This window comes from Leuciscus leuciscus (assembly GCF_965113295.1).
Source record: "Leuciscus leuciscus genome assembly, chromosome: 10".
Lineage (NCBI taxonomy): Eukaryota > Metazoa > Chordata > Actinopteri > Cypriniformes > Leuciscidae > Leuciscus > Leuciscus leuciscus.
In genome coordinates, this window is record NC_138734.1 from 5,699,026 (window position 1) to 5,724,303 (window position 25,278).

At 37.6% G+C, this 25,278-nt stretch overlaps 1 protein-coding gene across 6 annotated transcripts in view; it reads left to right on the plus strand.

Annotated features, from left to right (window-relative positions):
* The window catches only part of sptbn4b (spectrin, beta, non-erythrocytic 4b), an 85,564-nt gene that overhangs the window by 48,739 nt on the left and 11,547 nt on the right, over nt 1-25,278 (plus strand). For all 6 annotated transcript variants that reach the window (XR_014209238.1, XM_082182131.1, XM_082182132.1 and 3 more), the window contains exons 19-27: nt 2,355-2,501; nt 15,004-15,267; nt 16,984-17,208; nt 17,303-17,392; nt 20,835-21,113; nt 22,574-22,704; nt 22,960-23,164; nt 23,901-24,146; nt 25,062-25,196. Coding sequence is in view for 5 of the 6 variants with exons in the window: in XM_082182131.1 (XP_082038257.1) it covers nt 2,355-2,501; nt 15,004-15,267; nt 16,984-17,208; nt 17,303-17,392; nt 20,835-21,113; nt 22,574-22,704; nt 22,960-23,164; nt 23,901-24,146; nt 25,062-25,196 (1,722 nt within the window). In the remaining variant the exon portion in view is untranslated. The remainder of the gene's footprint in view (nt 1-2,354; nt 2,502-15,003; nt 15,268-16,983; nt 17,209-17,302; nt 17,393-20,834; nt 21,114-22,573; nt 22,705-22,959; nt 23,165-23,900; nt 24,147-25,061; nt 25,197-25,278) is intronic.

Sequence of the window (25,278 nt, forward strand, 5' to 3'; positions counted from 1 at the left end):
CCGTGGCTAGCGTTTGTAACATCAATAATCACTTCTGCTGGGCTCATTTCTCTCCTCGCTGTAACTCAGTCAGGCCTCTGCACGAGCTCAAGACTGCAAGTCATTTGTACCTTTTTTGGGATTCTCTTTGTTGTTTTTTACTTAGATGTAAACCACTTCTTGTTTACTGGATTTTATACAGTCATTTAAGGATTTAGTTTGGTCCAAAAATAGTGCACGCTGAGCTGTCTGCACATGTCTTGAATATTTCATCCAGCACAGTTTTTGGACTGCTCGTGTGTGTGTGTTCTGTGAATAATGAACAATGTGGATTTGGGAACTCGACTGACAGATTCTTCACAGCCTGATTCAGGTGGTAATTATAACGTGACATAATAATGTATCTCTAGTTCACAAATAATGTTCATGAACTTTTTTTTCCCAAAACATTATTTTTATATTGCAATTTTTATATATAGCATTACGAAATATGTAAATGTTTAGGTACTGTGCAAATCACTTTTTTAATAATCTCAGTTGTTGTTGTTGTTGTTGTTTTGCAGTTCACTTAAATAGTCCTGCAATTCATTTTTAGTACAAATATGATAATTCAATTTTGTTTTAAATAGTTTTAGAATTAGTAATGCATCTCACACAGCAGGACTGCTTGACATTTACTGGAGGAAGTCAACTACTATTTAATATAGTAAAAAAAAAAAAAAAAGATTTACTGTGGTTTGTACAGGACTGATAGTGTGGTACGTTGTTTGGGATCTCTTGTGCGTAGGAAACTTTGAGGATAATTTTCTTAGTATTTGGTCAAATTAGTTTAACAGTGTTTTACTGGGTTACATTTTTTGTGTTGTTTTCTGTATGTTGTAATTTTAAAAATGATATGATCTGGTGGAAGCTCTGTGTGCTGATCATATACTGTGCATGTTTGCATTTCAGTAAGGTTATTTCAATATATATATATATATTAGAGGTGGGCATAGATTAATTTTTTTAATCTAGATTAATCTAGATTAATTTTGAAATTAATCTAGATTAATCTAGATTAAAATGGCTCATTTGAATTCTGCCGAAGGCATTCAGAATATGTGTGCTACCCAAATAATGACTATAAAAGTAAGTCTTTGAGAACGGGTTTCTCAAGCCAGGTGGTGCATTAGACCAGGCGCTCATCTCCTGTTTCCAAAATGCATCACAAACTGCTTGAGAAAGCTGTTCTACTCATAGACTGTAAAAGGTTACTACTGTACTGTTACCGTCCGTAGGCAACATTAGGTAAGCCTATGTTATTATCAACTACTATAGGCTATCAATTAGGGATGGGCGATATGGCCTAAAATCTATATTGTGATATACATTGCAGCCTCCTGCGATAACGATATACAGTATATTATAATAAAACCATTTCAGAACAGATTACACAGACCCATGCTAAACAACTGCTAAATGTATTTTTTTTTAAAGGGTGTATGTAGTTTTGAGAACATATATTGTGCAAAACTGTAAGTATACAACATAATTTTGCAGATAAATAAAATTTAAGTACACTAGCTGCAGAGACTTAAGTAGGTCTAATGTTTATTATGGCTTGGAGTTTATGAAACCCCAAATTTAAAATTAGAATATTGTCTAACTGATGTCTTTTCAGTTAAAAAGAAACACAACAACGATTCTTAAAATCGAGATGATGTGCTACACCACTAAGATATATTGGAATGGGAATAATACGCGCGCGCTGGTATTCAGTGATATCATGTTTCGTTTTGAATTTGAGGTGGTCGAACGGATTAGTCGTGTGTTAACTTACCGAACTGTTACCCCACACACTCTGGATATAGTTTGCTGCTGCTCGTCTGACGGCTTAAACCCGAACCAAGTCCAAATAATGGATGTTGCACCGATCTTTATCACCAGCTTTCACTTTCAGCCGTGTTTACTTAAGATGACGACGAATATGCGTTGCAGCCGGGTTTACCTCGCGGCCGCGGGTAGATTGCGTCATCATAGCTTGTGTAGGATAGAGCCATCTCCCAACCCAACTTGGAGAATAGATTAACGGCGATATTTTTTTTATCGCGCGATAAGAGTCTCGCGTTAACGCAGCACGTTAACGCCGATAACGGCCCACCACTAATATATATATATATATATATATATATATATATATATTATATATATATATATATATATACATTTATTATAGAAGAGGTGAATTCAAGTTAGTATATGTCTGAAATCCATTTGTATTTTTATTAATAGATGTGAAAAATGAGGATCAGATCATAGACCAGAGGATCACTTTTTTTATGAGTTATGAGTGTGATTCCTAACATGACGTGTTTATGGTTTTGTGTGTTTCACAGATTGGTGATTGGGTGGCAGAGAAGATGCTAATGGCTCGGGACACTTCCCGCGACGAGACTCAGAAGCTTCATAAGAAGTGGCTGAAACATCAGACCTTCATGGCAGAACTTGCTCAGAACAAGGAGTGGCTGGACAAGATCGAGAAAGTAAGTTCAGCTCTCAAGGTTGTGCTATGCTCACCATCTTTGCTAATAGTAGTTGATACTGTTAATATATGTGTCAGATTCTTCACTTGGCTTGAAAACACAACTCAGCTAAATGTCTTTCTCTGTTGACTCATATTAAAGTCCCTTTCAGGGAAAGTCTGTTCACTCGTCCTATCAGTGTGAATGGGGGAATCCTGGAATCTCAAAAACTGCTTGCCAAACTCACATTTAAATAACATATTTCAAAGCAGCAACAAAATCTGACATGAACTGTCTATAAATGTGGTTTCTCATGCTCAAATAGCGTTAAAAAGCGTATTTTTCAGGCTAGACCAACCAATGCACATGTGCAGTCCTAAGCGCGAGTCTCATGTGAACTGGAGCTGCAGTGACACAATGACTTTACCAGTCAGCGATTGGCTCTTTTACTTAGAAGGCGGGACGTCCTGTATTCTGCCATATTGCGCGTTGCAGTTTCTCCCATTAATAAGTAATGGGAGTGAACCGTCTTTCTATATCTGTAGTCTTTGCTCATATTCCATTCTAGTCATTGACTCATACAGAGCCAGTAATCAGAGGCGGCATAGCATTTAACCAGGGCAAATCCACTTAGTGTTATATTTAGTGGTACACACACACTTTGATTAGTAATTATTGTTAGTCATTAGTTTGTATGGAGTGTACACATTATGCCTTTAGATGCCAATCCAGCAACATTTGTGCTTCGGACATCAAATTGTGAAGCTTTCAGATGGCAAAATTATATTATATGAATTATGTTATATTATATCTTCTATAACTGAAAGTGTTTCTGAAGTGCATTTTGGATAGATGTGAAAGCCCTGATGCTCGTAGTGCAGTGATGTCTGATTGAAAGACTGATGTTGCTCAGACTCCCCATCTTGAATGATCATGGGCATCTCACAAAATCATTAATCATTATATTCTGTGGTCAGCTGCAATAACAGTGGATGAGAGTCTTGTTGTTTGTTGTTGTTATTGAATATGATTCGACAAGGTTGTGTGTGTTCGATGTATTCTGAATATGTCAAGGTTTTCTACACTAATGTGACTAGGGTCAGTAGGGTCAGTAGGGTTTTGGGGTCAGTAAGGGTGAGATACCAGAAACAATTCAGGCACCTTAACTCGTTTTAGTCTGCTTAAATCTTTATGCATCGGAAACAGATGATATGGGTGTTTGATGGTGCTTGGTGACATTACTAAAATAATGTTTTTAATATATTTAAATATTTGTGTATATGCTCTGAAATTGCAAACGGTTGAAGAGTTACGGTAAAATGAATACAGCTTGCTGGTATGTGTCGGCGACGACACAGCCGGTTTAAAAGGGTTAAAAGGCTCTTTTTTTCTCCAGAAACAGCCATTGAAGCAAAGTATTTGTGAATTTAAAACAAATTTTACTTTAAAAAACTATAATATGAGCTATACATATGAATGAACAGCAATATTTATTTATATTTAACGTAGGGCTACTGCTTATATTTTTTACCAAAACATTTTAATATATAAAAAATTTGTGCTGTCAAATCAATTAATCGCATCTAACATAAAAGTTTGTATATATATATATATAATTGCATTATACATGGCCAAATTGTCTCAGGTATCAATAGCGATTTTAATTCATTCATATATATATATATATATATATATATATATATATATATATATGAAGAGTTAAGATGCAAAAGCCTCTAAATGCCATCTTAAATTTTCTTCTAGAATGATCATTTTTATCAAGCTTGTATATTTAAATTCAGTAATTTCACTTAAATGGCAATGAAAATTACCTATTAATTGTCATTTAAGTGAAATTACTGAACTTAAATCTACGAGCTTGATAAAAATGATCATTCTAGAAGAAAATTCCAGATGGCACTTAGAGGCTTTTGCATCTGAACTCTTCATATATATATATATATATATATAAATGAATTAAAGTTGCTATTGATACCTGAGAAAATTTGGCCATGTATAATGCAATTCAATTTTGTTGTCAGCTCACCTTTTAGTGATTAATTTACGCACAGTTCAGAAATTTACTGGAGTGACAACTGCATTTACAAAAATGATACGCAGTGTGTAGAGAACCGAACTGAACAACTAGTAGTTAATGATGTTTAAACGCACATCAGAGATGTGTCTCTCTTCTGTGTGTGCGGGGAAAATGTTCAAGCCTCGACTCGTTCATGTTGCCAGATCTTGCTAGAAGAAACAGCAAACAAGAACAAGCCCATAAAAAAAACAATATATCCAAGCGCTTTATATTGAAAACAAGACCGAAATGTCACTAGCTTGATCGCTTTGTGAACCAAACCCAAACAATAAGCCCAAATATGTTAATAAAGTTGATATGACAAAAAGCAGCCTTACAAACATAAGCATCACATGACACCTCAGCAGACGGTGGTTTCATTAAAATCACAGAACATAACGAGTTTTTGGTCACTGTAATATTATTTAGTCAAAAATAGTAAAGAACTTTGCTGTGTGAGTTGTGTTACGTACACACAAGGAACAATAATTTGGGGGATTCACTCCCGTCTTTTAATGTGGTTGTCACTCCTGAAACCTTGCAGTGTGTACGTGGGCTTTGATATAGATATTGCCAGTGAAATTATTTTCTCTCTGTTCTGTCTTGACCTAGTATTTCCTGTAGACAGCTGAACACTGAGGCTCATTTCTCTGTCATATAACCTTAAACTAGTTACCAGGAATAGAAATATGCTGAACTGTGCTGCCTACATATTTATAAGAGCGCCCTGGATTCATGTACCACGCTCTTATTTTCTGCTGAATCTGGCCTGTTTGGACAGGTTTACCTTGCTTTATCTGCTTTCTAAATGAAGCACACATTCACAGTGTTCACAGGTGTATTCACAAACATCAAATTAATCTTTTGTTTGGGATTATGAAAAGAAAAAAAACTGTCCAAACTTGGTTGGTCCTATTGTTCAGCCAGGAGTGTTAATTTGCTCTGGTCATATCCAGTGTCATATTTTAATAATTCATGACTACGCTTTAGCCAAAATAATGAAACATTACAAATTCACCAACATGTATAATATCGGATAAATTAGCTTTGATATAAAATACATTTTACCTACCATTAAAATAAAGAAACGGGCAGCTGTATATGACAGGTCTAAATAGGTGGTCACATGACAGAAATTAAGATTGCTCTGTTAAAGGGATGGTTCGGAGTAATTTCAACCTAGGGTCCTTTGCACCATGACCTCGAGCCAAACACCCCCCCAGAAGCTTTTTTTCCCTTGGTCAAACATTATTAAAGTTAGAGCTTATTTAGGGATATCAGCCGAATGGCTTAGTGCAGGCGCTAATGGATCCAAGGATGTATCCCGTAAATTACCCCACTAATAATGCCCAGAATGGTACCAAACTTCTACAGTAGTACAAATAGGTTCTGTACTCATAAAACGAGGCATTGGAAAGTTTGTAAGTACATCAAACTTTCTTTAAATAACACTTGCCTGATGGCTTATGCTACCGCTAACCCGGACGTCGAGGTCACTTCCGTGATTTGAGAAAAGCCTGTAAAAGTCCTGGCAGAAAGCGATGCATAAGGATGTAGTGTAACGACGCCCAGTTCCAGGAATGCACTAATATTTTGTTTGTAGTATCAGTTTGCAACAATTATTAGTTAACACTAAGTTGTCAACACTTCGGAAAAAATTATTAATAAATGCTTTGCTTTTGGATACTCAGAGAAGTCGCGTTGGTTAAGTCTCAGTTATCTGCAATTAATTTCATATTCATTCACAATTTTGAGTGATAGTGTGTATATATCTGACCTTCACTTTAGGATAATGTTCTTTATCTTTGAGAAACTTCATGAGGTTTTTTACAAAATTGCTATTATGTTGGGGAAAACAGTTTTTTTTTTACTAAGTGTAAGAATAACACTGTTATGAAAGGGATAGTTCACCCTAAAATGAAAGTCAAGTCATTATTTACTCACCCTGGTGTTGTAATGCCGTATGCTCATTCACTCAGTTCATTACGATCGGCCAGAAAAAGCTTGAGAGAAATACAATCCATGTACCTTGTTCGTCGTAACAAGAAGTTATCACGTTCACATCTGTGAACTGACACCCGGAGTTCCGGTCCAGTGATATCTGACACAGTGAAGAAAGAACACGGATACTTTTTGGGGGGATTTCTAGGCGTTGCATTTCATGTCACGCTTTTGATAATCTTGATTTCTCACAACTTTTTCTGGGTGAGTCGGAGGGAACTGTGGCGTTAATAAAGTCTCACAAATGTGCAGTCGATCACAGAAGACCGACGGCCAAGGTCAGGATTTTCATTAAATAATACATTACATTTAATATCGTACACCCTCAGAACACTCGGAATATACGGCATGCGTCACATGGGATCATTCTGTGATACTTTTGTGTGTTTTTTAAAAAGCTTGATGCTGGTCGCTATTCACTGCCATTATAAGGACGAGCACGAGCGGGACTTCTTTAAAAAAAAATATATATCCTTTTGTGGTCGATAAAAGAAAGAAGGGCATGGCATCAGACCAACACCAGGGTGAGTAAATGATGACTTAATTTTCACTATCCCTTTCTGAAGCAAAGTCTTCTTTACATGCTCCTAGTCAGAGCTTCTGCTCATTAGTCTGTGTGTTCCAGTAAACAGTGTTGAGCAGGGATTCACCCTTGCAGTGGACACATGCGTTGTAATTACAACATGCTGTTTTGACTAGTTCTGCTCCAGTGTCACTAACCCGTCAGCTGTCAGATGGAGCAGTCATTGCCAAGTGAAGTGAAGTGAAGGGGAGTATCTGTTGCTAGGTAACAGTTTCCTCACACACACACACCCAAACCCCAGAGCTCCCATGTGTGAAGGTCATTTGTACTGTCTCGTCCTCTCAGCTTACAGGAAGTGATGAGATGCACTTCCAGGTCAGAATGAACCGGATTAATGCTGGTGCCAGAAAAGAAACTGAGACACATTATTTTTTGCAATTTTATGCAATAAAGATATCTGGTAACGCTTTGTAATAATTAATCCCATTAATCCCATTAGTCCCATTAGTTAACAGTAGTTAATGCATTAACTAAGAATTCATCTTTGTTAACATTACTTAATAGAAATAGAAATAGAAATGTTAGTTCATGTTATTGGTCAGGTCAATTAAATAATATTAACTTTTGATTTTAATAATGTATTAGTCATTGTTGAAATTAATAAATGCTTAAGGGCCTTATTTTAACGATCCAAGCACACAGTCTAAAGCGCAAGGCGCAAGTTCACTGAGGGTGTGTCCGAATCCACTTTTGCTAGTTTAACGATAGGAAAAATGGTCGGCGCGCCAGGCGCATGGTCTAAAAGGGTTGTCCCTATTCTCTTAATGAGTAATGGGTGTGTTTTGGGCATGACATGAAATAAACCACTCAGAGTCTCATCTCCCATTAATTTTAATGCCAGTTGCGCTCGCGCCATGGCGGATTGCTATTTACACGGCGGAATTTGCAAGCGGAAAAACTGAACGCTTCTCCAGAGCGCAAACGGATCTGGTCATTGCGCAGGGTTAAAGCAGACCATCTACGGGACAAGACGTATTCCACCATATCTTTATGTACACAATATTAATCTTTTACATAAATCCTTTTATTTTTAATATCTGGCATGTTTGTGTGCTGCTGTATGTGCGTCCCTGTGTGTGTAATAAGCAGAGTGGACGAGCGTTGTGGACCCTCCTATAGGCGCACATTACTAACACACTCTTTAAATAACAAAAACAAACATTGCGCCATTGACTTTAGACCAGGTTTCAGTCGATCAATGGCTCAGTCTATTTCTGTTGCCTCAAAATAGCAACGCGCCAACAATGCGCCAGAACACACACCTCGTTTTCAGACCAGCACGCCCATGGGCGCACAAATGGGCGCAAAATGCATTTGATATTTAAACAACGTGGCGCAGGACGTGAAAATGAAAACTGCGTCGGACTGTAAGGAATGTAAGGAAAATATAAGGAAATATATGATGTTTGATGATGTTTTCAAGTCTATTTGTTACGAAACCTTTTTTTCTTTACTGAGACCACATGGTGTGTTTCTGTTGGCAGATAATTAAACGATCTCATTATATAATTGGGATTTATCTAGTAAGCATGTCCAATTAACCAGACTATTTCCTGGACCTGTTTGTTTGAAAGCCTGAGGGAAGATCTGTGTGTGATCTTATCTGTCTCTCTGTGTACAGCCTTCTCCTCCCTCTCTGGCATTCTTGTTTGTTATATTGAGAATACACTGTAGATTAATGCACATGTATTTCCGGAAATTACCTTCTCTGTTAAGCGATGATGCGTTGGCCCCCATTTGATTGGCAGATGCATTTTTAACATTTATGACAGCACCATTTTTTTAAACAATATTAGGGCTGTCACGATTCCTTAATTAAAAAAATAAATAAATCCTTGATGTTGAGTAACGGGCAAAATACCGGAAGTGGTACATTCAACGGATGAGAATCCATGAACCGCATTATTAGACCATTTTATAAAGCTGCACGATGTATTAAAACCATTTAAAAACCACACTATAGCATAGTGCCCTCTGAGTATAAAATATTAAAGATTAAGTAAACATTTGAATTAAATGTGTTTGGCCAATAATATTAAACATGTATTTGATCTGCTGTAAAGTGTAACAACTCCAGGCCGTTGGCGCCCTCTGCAGGCATTTGTTATAATACATAAGTACACATGATGATTGTTAAAATACATAATATACATAATATAAATAGTTTTTCTATAAAACCATATGATTACTTGCTTTTGATACGGACTTTGAACCAAATATTATTGCCTCATATGTATTTTAAGTCATTTTAAAGGCTTAGGTCTATTTTTATTACCACAAAAAATATCCGACTGCTCAGAGAATCATCAAAATAATCGACCGATTTCTCGATTAGTGACAGCCCTAAACAATATAAACTATATACAGTGTTGTCCTTCTATATTAAATACTTCCATTTAAGTAAATCATAAAGACAAACTGTCCGTCCGAATTAGTAATTTATTACCTCTTGCCTATAAAATGAACATAGCTAGGCCTAGAACTTACTACTACAGAGGTTATAAATTTAAAACAGAGGAATTCACCAAAATATGATTATTATTTTTTTGGTCCCTCTTAAAGGGACAGTTTAAAAGACGCATCTTCAACTTTTAAAAGACGCATCTCGAGACCTTGTGGTTTTCCCCATTCCACTTCCCGCGTCTCACGTATTTTGTGTGAACCAGCCCTTAATATAGCTTCAATTAGTGCTACTCCATTTCTGAAACTTGGCTTTAAATGATTGTTTTTAAGGACTTTTTTGATATTAGCATAATTTATCTCCAGCCCTCTGCCAAAACACAGTTTCCTGGAGGGTATTTATTATGTTTTGCTCCTCTGGGAATCGTGCGAACAGCTGGGCCTGAGGCAACTAATTCCCAGAGCAATATGGTACCTCGCGAGTTCAATGTTGTGTATCTTTGGTACCTTGTGTACTCACATACACGTGATTTGCTGGTATTCTGCATATTAATTGCCAACATTTGAATAATAGGATTTTAGTCTGCCACCGTCTTGAAAGGACATGCAAAATCGCAGTGACAATATCGCTTTGATGAAACTTCAAGAGTCCTTCAGTGTGACTCATTACACACTCAGACACAGATTATGTCTTATTCCTCCCACACCAACTCTTCTCTCAAGTGTTCACTCTTCAGTGTTTTGTCACCGCCACAGAAGTCAACGCTGTGCCTTTGTGCTCATCCACTGCATGTTGGAAGAGCTCACACCAGATTCCTGAGGAGGCAGAGAATGAGAAATGCTGTCATCAAGAGAGAGATGTTACATAAAGCCGCACGCAGCACCATTTTTAACCCAGTTCTGTTGTGTGAAGCGGCTCTTCTGCAGACCAAAACCTCTACAGTCCTCGTCTCCATATCTCGCACACTCTTAAAGGGATAGTTCACCCAAAAATGTTAATTCTATCATCCTTTACTCACCATCAAGTTATACTATTCATTTTTTTATACTATGGAAGTCAATGAGGCCCATCAACTGTTTGGTTACCCATATTCTTCAAAATATCTTCTTTTGTGTTCAGCAGAAGAAAGAAACTCATACAGGTTTGGAACAACTTAGGGTGAGTAAATGATGACAGAATTTTCATTTTTGGGTGAACTATCCCTTTAAAAAATAGGGTTTTCTCGCAGCGATGCTATAGATGAACTATTTTTGTATCCCCAGAGAACCTTACAATGAACAGTTCTTAAAATAGCCATTTTTTCATAGAACATTTTAGTGATCTAAATAACTTTTTCCCACTATAGAGAACCTTTTGTGCTGTAGAAATGTTCCATGGATGTTAAAGGTTCTTCGTGGAACCATTAATGCCAATAAAGAGCCTTTGTTTTTTAGTGCAGATGCAGTGCTGCTTTCCCATGCTCCAAAAACACCCGAAAAGCTGGATCTGGAAATGAGAGGAAATCAAAAATAAAATGTTTGGATGCTTTGCAATCATGGAATTTCTTAATTGCCAGGAAATTAAAGTCAAAATGCAAACGGGAGGCTTCATGTTTAATGCAAATGCAATGTAACTGGACATGTGATTTACCCATGCAGTCTTGCTCAGCCTGTGTGTTCTGTTCTCATCTTCAGTCATACAGAACAATAAATATGTCAGTGAAACCATTTCTAATACCACAGCTAATGTAACCTTTAGAGATCACTTGTCCTATTTCACAGCTCTCTTCTCACATCAAAAAACAAAAACCCTTTGTGGCAGCTGTTGCAGTGTGACATGCATGACTGGGACAGACTCCCATCAGGTTACACATATGCAACATCACTGATAACACCACTTATAATGTGGACACTGCCGTTACATGCATCTATACTCGATCTCACGTCATCACCTCAGACCCATGTTGATAAGTAAGCTTATTAACATAAATAATTTGTTGTAATTCAATTCACATTCATTTGTATAGCGCTTTTCACAATACACATCGTTTCAAAGCGTCTACATTACGATTTAGAGTGATCTGTTATCAGAGGTAACATATACAAATTACACAGCTAAAAATGTATTCATTTAAACAATGTAATTTAATGCAGTACTAATAATTTATTCTCATTATATAACTCTGTTAGCTAAATTCTGTCTTTTGCCGTCATTCTGGGTTAAGCTGTCATTTAAATATTTTAAAAATGCATGAATATTTAATGACATAAGTTTTCTTTTAATTTAGCACTGCAATTCGGGCAGGACTCATAAAGGTGCTAACCTCTTTTAAAATTACAGATGTGAAACGTTGCTTAATCCAGTAATGAAACTGTCGGAACCCAGGGTTTAAAAAAGGTCAAGGGTTTAATTAGCTCATTCTTCTGTATATTATGTAATTATGCTTTAATTAGATAACACAGTGTTAACAGCACGCTTGTACATACACTGTAAAAAGTGCTTTTCAAAGTTGTTAAATAAAACAGATTATCGGGGGATGTTTTACAAGAACATACATTTTAGTCTTGCTGCTTCAGAATGTTGCACTCAATTCGATGTTTTTACTTGCCGTTTCTTTATGTAATGTGAAATTTACTAGCAAATCCTGATTAATTTTTTTTTTATTGTTTCATCTACACCAAAAAAAATGTCACTTCATTGTGCACAGCTACATACTTCAGTTCCATCTTCGTTTTTTTCAGACACACACCTCAGCCTGTGATGTCGTTGATTGGCTGACGGTGTGTGTGTGTGTGTGTGTGAGTGGGAAGCAGCCGGTCTGATTCTTGTGCTCACGGGCATCATTTCCATGGTCACTGCTGTATCGCTGTACAACCCCTTCCCCCTCACCCAGTCCTGACAGAGAGGATGAATTATAATGGTTCGATGTGTTGGGGGAGGGACGCTGCATGTGTGTGTATGTGCATGTGCATGTGCATGTGTATGTGTATGTGTATGTGTATGTGTATGTGTATGTGCATGTGCATGTGTGTTTTAGGATCCCGTGGTCTGTGTGGTGATCAGGTGGGGGAGGGACAATGTGTGTGTGAGTCTGCGCTCATGCCAGCTTCTGTAGACATTGGCACTGTCTGTAATATGGGAAAATGTTCCAAAAACTCCCTGTGCACAAGAGTATTCGTAACGAACGAGGAACAAAAGTATTTGTAATGAAACAAAGAAACACTGAGATATAAATAGGTTTTTATATTTTCTACAGAAAATGTGTGTGGTCCTTGACCTTGCCCATGCAAAAGTTGTCACCATTGTGCGAGGGTGTTGCCAGGGCGTTGCTATGTGGTTGGTTCGATGTTTTGAGTGGTTTTTATCATGTTCTGGTGGAAATTACAAGCCAGATCTTAATAATTAGGGTTTGTGATTTGAGTATGATCACTATCCTTGTTTAACATACAAAACTTTTTATCTTTTAACAAAGAGTACTTATCACAGAAATAATATACTTAGACAGAAAGAATAAATGGTTTATTTTAAGGTGACGTAGTTACATTGTACTAACTCAAATAAGTACTGAGTGAAACACTTACTATAGTTGTACTATAAAAGTACATGTATTAACGTGTAACATTTAAAATAAAGTGTAAGTGAATATATTAATAATGTGACGCAGCCTTGGCCTTCCCACTTCAGTCTCCAGCGCTATTTTATGCTGTAGTTTTTTAAGGTAACACTTTATTTTAGTGTCCTTAGTAGTTACTATAAACTGTGCATAATTACACGCAACTAACCCTTACCACATCCTAATCCTAACCCTATAATAAGTACATGTAGTTAATTATTATTACTCTGTACTTAAATGTATAATTACACTGTAATAAGGACACCTTAAAATAAAGTGTAACTTCGAGACAATGAAGCACACTTCTTTCACACGGGTAGTAATAGTGATAGTGGCAGTAACGGGCCATAATGCCAGATGTATCTTCTGTTCTGTTTGTATAGTTCTAACTTTTAAAGCTAAATGTGGAGCACAGATGAGCGTCTAAGAACAAAATGATATCAGCAGTTTTATAATCTGTGTGTGTGTGATGGAGCATCTGCTATCATCGTTACGTCAGCTCTCTGTCCTGAGCTGAACTGAAGTGACGCAGGTGCAGTTTTCTTTGAGATAGGATGAAGTCCAGACCTGGGCGTCTGCACTTGTGTGAATCACAGTCTTCAGCGCTCGGTTGAACTGAGCTGTGATTACTGTGATGTGCTAATGACTAGTTAATCTCTCAGAATTAGCCAGTGCTTTCTTTTTTCTTTTATTTTTTTTATTTTTTTACAGATGTGCCATTTCCTTTGTTAGAACATGTTGGCTTTCATAAGCTGTGAGCTGAGTGATTCAAGTCTTTCAGTTTAATTGAACTGGTTAAAAAATGATTCATTGATTTGATTCATGACTCACCCAATTTACTGTACATGCTCATTTTGTAGTCAAATAAAAAATTAATTGAAAATTTTGCATTTCGGCTGTTGTTCAGTTCAGTTTTGATGGTAAAAATCAGTTATTAAATTAGTTCATTTCATCTATAAAGCAGTTCTGCAAAAAAATATGACATCCTTGTTAAAAAACTTTATTGTGTTTATGTGCACTTCAAATCTTAAAAGTGTATTTTTAAAAGACTGTACTCGAAGATAATATAATATTAATGAAATAAAAGGCCGCTTGTGCTTAAGAAGAGTATTACCATGACTGTTTCTTAACACACTTAAGTACACTTTTAACAAGTGCACTTTGTAATAAAGTCTATATAAAGACTTTAAATGTGAAGACTATATAAATATAGTCTAACAATATATAATGTTAGACTATATAAAGTCTAATAATGTGAAATTACATGTTTAAAGTACATTTTTAATCATTGTTTTAGTCTCTTTTGTCGTGCTTTACAGAAGTACACTTATTTTGGTGTGCTGACTAAGATAAAGCACATGTAAAGTACTTGATTATCATTTTAACTGTAGTGAATGTAAAATATACTAAATTGCAACTTCATTACAAATATATTTAAATACATGCCATACAAGTTTCAGTTGAATTTACATTAAATTTACTGTAAATGGTTGTCAGTACATTTATATTATAAAGACAAAAGAAATATGAAATTACATATTAAAGATGTACTTACATCCTACTCAAGTGGGTCAAAGGTAAAAAAAATCACTCTTAAGTTCAGCTAATTACATATAATATACTTTTAGACAGAAATGTAATTATAAATAACATGCAATTAAGTGTCAGAAAACATTATATTCACTTTGCACTCGACTATATTATTTTTAAGTATATCATTTCCGTTTTAAAAGAATGCAAAAAAAGTGCAGTAGTATTTGGCAATCTTCTTTGGAAGATTGGCTGTCGTTATTTCTGCAGTCTCCACGAGTGGACCAGAAATGACAGTTTTCACCCTTGAATGTTGATGTTCTTCTCTCTTCCTCTCAGGAGGGCCAGCGGTTAATGCAGGAGAAGCCGGAGCTGAGCGCGCTGGTGAAGAAGAAACTGGAGGAGATCCGTGAGTGCTGGCAGGATCTGGAGAGCACCACACAAGCCAAAGCCCGGCAGCTGTTTGAGGCCAACCGGGCCGACCTGCTGGTGCAGAGCTACACCAGTCTGGACCAGCGACTCCAGCAGCTCGAGGGACAGCTGGCACACGTGGACTACGGCCAGGACCTCACCACGGTCAACAAGCAGCTGAAGAAACTACAGGTCTAGACTCTTTCTTTTACGGTCACGCGTGTCAGCAGCTTTCAGTGTTTAGCGTCAAGATGATGTTTCCTCCAGAACTTGCTTTTTATCAGATTGCTGGTTTCCAACATGCCTTTAATTTGCTCTTTATTTCTTTCCGATTCCTGTGCTGAAGACTTTTATTTTCTTATCCACTGCTGCATTTACTGGTAATATGAGCCTCATCACTGTCCACCGTATGAGTGTATTTCATGTCGCTGGTGTGGCTCTCCTCTCTGACAGCATGCCATGGCTCTCAGCTGATCTGAGTTCAGTTTCAGCTCTGTCCCCACGTCACTCCATCCACATCATCATCAGCGGTACTGTAGCATCTTCATTTCGCTTTCTTTATTTGCACACACCCTCTCATTCTTTTTCAGTTTGCTTTTACTCTCTTTCAATTCCCATCAATCTTCACCAGAATATATATATCATATGTGCATCATATGCGGTCCTATGTGTGTATGGGAGTGTGTGGTTATATTTCCTATCCTTTTATACATCAGCATATTTCAAATTGTCACTAAAGAAACATTTAGTGTAATTAAAAATGTAGCTCTTGTAGTTCGTCAGCTCTCTGTCTCTACATATACTAGGTGTGCGGGTCAGAATTAACATTTTGAGTAGTCATTATAATTCTATTTTCTTTTTAAGTTTCAGTTGTGTATTTTATAATGCTAGTAATAACTTACAGTTATAGTCTCTTTTAGTTTGATGTTAACTGTGCCTTAACTCGATGAATTGCTGCTTCTCATTTCAGAACGACATAATAATAGGTCACAAGTTTAAATCTCATTATTGTAATTATGAACTGTCCTTGATATATGAGTTTGGATTGGTCATTTACTCTAGTTCACTTCACTGTCTTAATTTATGTAACATCTTACCCGAATGGGTCATGTGTGGATCTTTCTCAGAAGTTAGAGATTGGAAAGATTCTCTTATAGTCTCTTATACTCACAAAGGCTGCATTTATTTGATCAAAAATGAAGTAAAACTGTAATATTGTAAAATATTTTTACTATTTTTATACATTTTAAAATATACTTTATTCCTGCTATAGTAAAGCTGAATTTTCATCATCATCACTCCAGTCTTCAGTGTCACATGATATTTCAGAAATTATTAAAATATGGTAATTTGCTGCTTTTATTAATATTATGTTTAAAACAGTTGTGCTGCTTATTATTTTTGTGGATACCGTGATAATTTTTTTGAATTTGATAAAAATTTGATATCTTTTTTTGGTACATTATAAATGTCTTTACTGTGACGTTTGATCAATTTAATCCATTAAAATTATTTAAAAAAATCCCCAGAAAAAGAAAACATACTGAACCCAAACTTTTGAACGGTAGTATATGAGCTGAAGTTGGTATCATACCTAGTTTGCCATTTTCAATGACCTCAACTTTTTACAAGCACATTTTAACTTTAATAACCCAACACGTTTTCTTTGGAAGTTTGAAAGGTTTATGATGATGTCATAACTCACTTCCTGTCTCCTCTTGTCTTTCTGGTGTTCTTCCTCTCCTCTTTCCCACTATCTATATTGTCATAACTGTGCTGAACTGTGTATTTCTTTGTCCCGCTCTCTTGGATGTCCACTATGTTCTCCTGACTTTCTCTCCTGTTCTACACCTCAGCCGTCGCTCGTTCATCATGTTCACTCCACTTCCACCACTCTCTTGCTTACAGACGATGGAGTGTCATATGGAGGAGTGGTATAAAGAGGTTGGAGACCTGCAGGTCCATGCGGCTTCCATCCCTCAACAGGGCGAGGTGATGGAAAAGGTGTCCGAGAAACAAGTGGGTGTGGAAACGCGAATTGTTCGACTGATTGAGCCTCTGAAAGAGAGACGCCGTATCCTGCTGGCCTCTAAAGAAGTGCACCAAGTTGGCCGTGACCTTGAGGATGAAATTGTGAGTTTAACAACCTCCTTACAACCATTAGCTTTAATATATTTTGGTATTTTCAATGTGCCTCGCAACATATCATGTACTTGTTTGTCCGCAGTTGTGGATACAAGAGCATCTTCCAATGGCCACTTCTCAGGAACATGGGACAAGTTTACAAGCTGTACAGCAACTCATGAAGAAGAATCAAGTAAGACAACCTCAAAATCTTACTGAGAACAGCTTAGATGATGCTGGTTTAGGCTAGTCTGGTGCTGGTCTAGCTGGTTGACTTCAGGCTAGAAAACACTACATAACTTTTGGCCAGATTGTTGCCCCAATTTTCAATCTGGACTCAATAGTAGTTATCAAAAGTCAGGGACAGTCTGCAGTTTTTAGGCAGATTTCACAGAAAATCACATAGTGTATGATGGCCACAGACTGATTTTTTAGCTTCCGATTATGATTCCATCCAGTCGGAGGAGATGTGATTATAATATAATTTTTTTTTCATTTGTCATGTCTCCTTGTAACAAGGCAGATGTTTCTGTGTGAGTTTGGCCCAGTTTACACCTGGTATTAAGTAGCGTTTTGGTCGATCGAATCACAAGTGGACAACGCTAAATACGTTAAATACTTTAGACCACTTCCAGAGGTAGATGAAAACACATTCTAATACACACTCACAGCATTCGGCTGGTCTTGAACAGAGATCTGAAAAAGTCCATTCATTTACATGTCCATAGACCCTCCCCTCGAAGAAATCAGGAAAGAAGTGGTTGAAAGTGGACAAAAGAGACGGATTAAAACACCATCAACAGTGCCTTAAAAGATTCTATATTTAGATCTACGAATGATATATTTAGTATATTTAGTCTTACGAATGAAATTTATATTGAAAAAAAAATCATATTTATCAAACGTGCGCACCAGTTAGTAATCATTGTTGATAAATCCCACATGTTCTTAAGCACCATGCTCGTTCACGTTCATTTGCATTCAAAAATGCCGCCAATGAACCACATATAGTTACTACACCTTTATAAATCACTTGAATGTATATGTCCATATGTATATTGTTTCGGCAAAGAGGGCGAAAACGAGAAACCTCTCGGAAAGTACTGGTGAGCCAAGTGGAAGAAAACCAAAAAGTGTTATTTGGGTCACTCACTTGAGGCATAACTAACAAAAGAAAAAATTGTATATGGGAGAAAATAACAGCTGCTGTTAATTCTGTTGGGTCAGAGGAAAGAACGCTGCCAGAAATAAAAAAGAAATGGTTTGACATTAAAATCGCTGCCAAAAAAAGGGTCACACATGCAAACGGGAAATATCTGCTACTGGAGGAGGACAAAAAACAGGTTTTCTGCACACCGTTTGCCAAGTCTTCCAGCAAAGCGAGATCAGCCATGACACTACAGCTACATTCCAAATGTCTTTTCATCTGTCTTTTATAGCTCTGTACACCAATTATGCAAATGTCTAGCTTGAACTATGAAATTACTAATTGGGTATTTGTAATTAAAGGACACAAGAAACACGCGCCGGCACTTTCTTTTTGTAGTATCATCATTCTAGCACTAGATTCTCTGCATAAGCACGCTCAGAGTTGTGCTTATATTTACACACATTCCTATGTATAAGTACACGTTGGTAGATCCCACACTTTGCGTGAAACTTCTCACACACATCTGCATACTTGTGATCAGATCAACCGAAATGCATCTTAATGCCAGGTGTAAACAGGGCCCTTGTTATCTTCGGAACTTCTTGAAAGTCTGGTAGTGCGTTATCCTCTGTTGTTTAGTGTTATGATGCATAGCTTTTCTCTGAACCATTTACGAAGTCGGCAAGTGTGTGTTTTCAAATCTGTTCTGGGCTGCGTTTCCCGATAACGTTGTCTCTTAGCGCGCTACGAAGACTCTTAAGGTATAACTTAACTAAAGGTATGCCATTGCTAGGCGTGGTCCCCGAACCATACCTTAGGAAGCTGCTTAAGAGATACCTTCTTACGTGCGACGTTACCCGGTGCTGAATTGGTTGATATCGATGGCTCGAGAATCAATTATTCTCTCGTGCAGGGGCTGCTTCACTGCATTATGTGAGAAAGCGGTGTTCTTTATAAAAGAAGCACTATTTGAATATTTGAAATTGCATTTATTAGCACTCATGGGATATTATAAAAAATAATCCAAACTATAATAGCCTAGCATATTTTAAAATTGTATAATATATTGCTGCCATGATAAGCATTTAATTTTTTTACGTGCTTTCTTCTCTTTATCATTTTTGTTCGCTGAGGTGGAGCTGCGAAGAAATATTGTTCTTGTAAATACTTTCCAGAATTTCAGTAATAAAAGTGTTCATCTTACATACGGTGCTCGGCAGTGATCAAAAAGGATTTAAACAGTGAATTTTAAATCTCTTTTTGTAAACTCAAGAGATGTGGATTCAGACGGCAATTAAATTACCACACGACCTGTTTGTCAAAAAACAGTAGCCTAGGTACTAATTTGGCCGGGGATTTTTACGCAGGTTGGGTGAGAATAAACACTGATATAATGGATTCGGACGGCACTAAAATCACAGACTCACCCCTGTAAATTTTTTGAATACCATACAAGCCCATGCGAAACAATTAGCGTCTGAATAGGACTTAACTGACAGTAGCCTATGCTGTCACTGGCCTTTAAAAGCGCTCTTTTATTAAATTAATAATAAAATATATATAAGTCAAGTCAAGTCAAGTTTATTTGTATAGCGCTTTTCACAATACAGATTGTATCAAAGCAGCTTCACAGTATTAAATTAAAATAATACAACAAAGTTTGTTTCAAGAGGAATTTATTGATTGATAAAATTAAATTAAATATCCCCAAAATATCCCCATATATATATAATAATATAATTAAAAATCTAACAACAATCAGTGTAATGAAAATTTTATTCTTAGCATGAAAACACTTAGTCTAATTGAACACTGTCTGGGTGTATTAAAACTTCAGAATTATATTCGTATAGACCTGCAACAGTGATAAGGTAAAGCTAAGAGTGGTCCAGACCAACCTTCCAAACGTATGACTTACAGAAGGTATACTTAACTAAGAACGTTTCGGGAAACACGTATTATCGATAAGGTACAGCTTAAGGTGTAATTTAAGAACGACGTAGAGTTAAGAAGGTTTCGGGAAATGCAGCCATGATGTGTAATATAATCCAGCCTTTAGTCAATCAGCATAATCTTTCTAGTGAAACAGGTTGACCAATGATATCCTGGTGGTTAGGATATCCATCAGGACATCCATTTCCCCATCACTGACTGTATTTTCCACCTTTCCAGGTTTTCACTGATATGCAAAAAAAGTTTTCATATTTTTATCAAAAAGCTGAGAAAAAAGCGTACGTTTGCATATATTGCATGTTCAGATATTCATACAACAAAATATTCTGGGGGCCTTGAAACTTTTGTGAAAATGATCAAAAATGCTGGTGCTGGCTGGCAACTTTTTTCAGAAACGTTGGTGGGGAAAGAGTCAAAACGCCTGTTAGGGACACCAATGTCCCATGTTATTTTTTCCTCTTTGAATCCTCGACAGAAAAATATAGAGATGTGTATTTCACTGAATCTGTTTCTCATGGTCTTCTCCTCTCAGAGTCTGCAGAAAGAGCTTCATGGTCACCGTGCGCGTGTGGAGGATGTTCTGGAGCGGGCAGGCGTGATCGCATCCATCCGCAGTCCCGAGGCAGACAGCATCAGGGACGGCATGGAGCAGCTCCATCACCTGTGGGAGGTGCTGTGGGTGGAGACGGAGCGCCGGCAGCTCGTGCTGGATGCCATGTACCAGGCGCAGCAGTACTACTTTGATGTGGGAGAAGTGGAAGCCTGGCTCAGCGAGCAGGAACTGCACATGATGAATGAGGAGACGGGAAAGGTAGGAGAGGAGAACAGAGAGGTCATGTGGGGGTGGGAAACTCCAGACTAGGATGATGTTTCTATAACTCTGGAAAAGATCAAATATTGTTCAAATTAAATCCTATCAAATGCATAAATAATGCTAATGAGTAAAGTGTTATCTATTTGGCTCGTATAGATAAAGTTTTTTGTCAATATCTTCCTTTACATTTATATATGCATTACATTAATACTAGGTTATATATGTGACCCTGGACCACAAAACCACATGGGTCATTTTTTTTAATTTGGAGATTTAATATTGATTGAGATTTAAAGATAAATTGATACAAATAAAGAATAAATAAGCTTTGCATTGATGTATGGTTTGTTAGGATAGGACAATATTTGGCCGAGATACAACTATTAGAAAATCTGGAAACTGAGGGAGCAAAAAAATCGAAACATTGAGAAAATCGGCTTTAAAGTTGTCTATCTATGTTCGCGATTGTGCTGCATTCACTCACAAAAATAAATGTTAGGAAATATCTTCATGGAACATGATCTTTATTTAATATCCTAATGATTTTTGTCATAAAAGAAAAATCGTGAATTTTGACCCATACAATGTATTGTTGGCAATTGCCACAGATATCCCCGTGCTATTTGTGACTGGTTTTGCGATCCAGAGTCACATATTTTATCATATACGGTATATACAGTGTATATACATATTTCTCATTGAAATGTTACATTACATTTTACATGTATCAAATGCTTTTATCCAAAGCGACTTAAAATAGCAATTCATCACAGAGCGAACAATATTCATGGTGTATATATAGGACAATGTGCAATGTATATAAACTGTGTGTGTGTGTGTGTGTGTGTGTGTGTGTGTGTGTGTGTGTGTGTGTGTGTGTGTGTGTGTGTGTGTGTGTGTGTGTGTGTGTGTGTGTGTGTGTGTGTGTGTGTGTGTGTGTGTGTGTGTGTGTGTGTGTGTGTGTGTGTGTGTGTGTGTGTGTTGAAAAATAAGTTGCAAAATAATTATAATAATTAATTAATAATGCATTTTAAATATACAGTAATCACAGTATATAATGCCAGGTTTATTAGAAAGCTAGAATAGGAAACAAAATAATGAATTATAATCACACACACACACACACACACACACACACACACACACACACATATATATATATATATATATATATATATATATATATATATATATAAATAATAATTACAATATTATGTGGTGGGACCAGTGAAAATGTTGGCAGGATAAGTACACAAGTTTAACTACTCGTCCAATTGGGTGATTAGAAAGAAACATCCTCATTGTTGAGACCTGTGTAGACAGCAGTTTTTCAGGAAGCTTTAGTTTCTGGCAAGGACACCTGCAGTAGATTATAGTGTTCTGGGCTGCTGTGATGATATAGATGATGACATTGGAGCAGGATGAGTGTATCTGAGCTGTGTCCTCTCTCTGTTAAGGATGAAGCCAGCACTCTCCAGTTGCTGAAGAAACAGCTGGCGCTGGAGCAGACCATAGAGGACTATGCTGAGACCATCGGCCTGCTGTCTCAGCAGTGTAGACAGCTTCTGGAGCTCGGACATCCGGACTGGTAAATGTTCAGCAGTCGCCTTACAGTCAAAGAGAAGCACACATCTCTTTACTGCCATTGTAAAGAAAACTGTAACTGACCAAATCAAACACTCAAACACACAACACTCTTTAGGCTTTTCACTTTTGAGGAATGTCATTACCATCAAACATTTCTTTTTATTCCAGTGATAAAAGCTTTCAAGAGTAACAGATTTCACTGATTTTTTTTCCTTTGAATGAAATCCAAGTATGTGTGTGTATGCTTGTGCCTCAGTGAGCAGATCAGTAAGCGTCAGTCTCAGATCGACAGGCTGTACGTGTCTCTGAAGGACCTGGTGGAGGAGAGGAAGTCTCGTCTGGAGCAGCAGTACTGGCTCTTTCAGCTCAACAGAGAGGTGGATGAGCTCGAGCAGTGGATAGCAGAGAGGGAGGTCATCGCCAGCTCCACTGAACTCGGACAGGACTTTGAGCACGTCACGGTCAGTTTTACACTGTTGCATCAGCTATTTCGTTTTTATCAGATCAACTGTAGCTCTTCTGTTTCCTTAAAGTCCCCATGAAATCAAAATTGTAGTTTCTTGGCTTTTAGCATGACTATGTTCGCCTTAATGTTATCTAGAAGCTAGTGTACTCCAAAACAATGACAAAGGAGATATAAGCATTCAAAACGTACAGTCTCTCACTTCCGCCATTATGGATCAATGATTTTGATGACATCACTCTGCACTTCAGCTTCTCATCAGATTTTCTGTCCAATCAAATGCTCTCTAGAATCTGAAGCTCCGCCCCCTACATTATGAATAGAAGCTGAAGCTGCGGTTAGAATTTACTATTTTCTACATGGTGAATGGCACATAGTGCACCATATAGGGAATTGGGAACGATTCAGACAGTGTAATGCTTTCCATTGGGGCGAATGAAGTCTGATTTCACGTCAGTGTCACTGAACCTTCGCAGTGCACACAGTCTGCTCCGGTCCAGAGACACGAGAGCACAGAGTGGATCATATGTGCGAGTTGGCGCAGACCAGAAAACGTATTGGACCCATTTGAATTCTGCACAAAATGCTATATTTTAAAGCAATATGGAGGAGATTAGGAGGAGAAACGGTTCGAGATTACGTCAACACATTGAATAATGCTGCGCGTTTCAAGGCACTTCAGTGGAACTTTAACACTTCTGTCCTGTCATGATGACACTTTTCCTGATCCTCAGATTCTGCAGGAGAAATTTACAGAGTTTGCAGCGGAGACAGGGAGCCTGGGGCACGAGAGGGTCACAGCCGTTAACCAGATGGTTGATGAGCTCATAGATTACGGCCACGCGGACGCAGCCACCATCGCTGAATGGAAGGATGGCGTGAACGAGGCCTGGGCAGATCTGCTGGAGCTGATGGAGACGCGGGGACAGATGCTCGCTGCCTCACACCAGTTACACAAGTTCTTCTCTGACTCTCGAGAGGTATGTAGAAATAGGAAATGCAGACCATCTGATTAATTAAAGCATCTAAAATGAGTGATGTTTGCAAAGGACATCATAATTATGACTATTGCTCATATTAAATGATCTCTGTTGCTCATGGTGCTCTTCAAATCACTGATTATTAAACTCATCCTGCACCACTTCTTATGGACGTGCATCCATCCAGAACACACTAGCACTGACAGAACATTGCATTAACAACCACTTAGAACACCATATCAGTGCCCTAGAAACCACCCAAATCACTTATGCGCAAACTTAAAATAACTTAAACTTAACTTAAAATAAAGCACTGTTTCTATCCCATGTGTTCAAGAGAACAAAACCGTCACTTGCTGGGAAATTGTCGCAAAATATCTGTAATAAAAATGGATGTTGCTGCAATCCAGAAAGCAACTCCTAAAATTACTTGCGCCATGTTATCTTGCGTTTAGATGCATTAAGTTTGGGAATGCAATCGTGTGAGACAGTTCTGGAAGGTCATTATACCCAACCATTTTGATGACAGCGTTTTTTTATGAGGTAACCCAAAATTTGCATAGAAGTAGATGGATGGAAACATAGCTAGTGTGGTGGCAACTTCTGCAGGAGTAAGCATGTGCATGGGCAGTGTACTTTATATTACTGGTGGAGTAACAGTCCTAGTTCTCCTTGATGTCCTGGGATGTCTTGTGTATAGTTTTTAATTTATTACAGTGATATTTGTGGGATAATGCTGAGGTATGTTTGTCCTTCCACTGCAGGTGTTGGGGAGACTGAGCTCTGTTTGTGTGTGTTAGTGTGTTTTCTGTGTGTACAGGATAATTAAGAGCAGGTATATGTGCTGCATCATGCTGCCACAATGTGTCCGCATGTGTGGAATAACACAAGTCTGTGTGTGTGTGTGTGTTTCAGGTGTTAGCACAGATTGAGGATAAGCAGCGGAGGTTACCTGAGGTCCGCGCATGTCAAGGAGGCACTTCAAATACCAGCACTCTACAGAGACTCATGCAGACTTTCGAACATGATATTCAGCTACTTGTTGCACAGGTGAACTAATGCAACACATCCGAATGCAAATAGTAAAGTTTGTGGATAGATCTCTACAATAAGTTTCATGACAGTTGCAGCA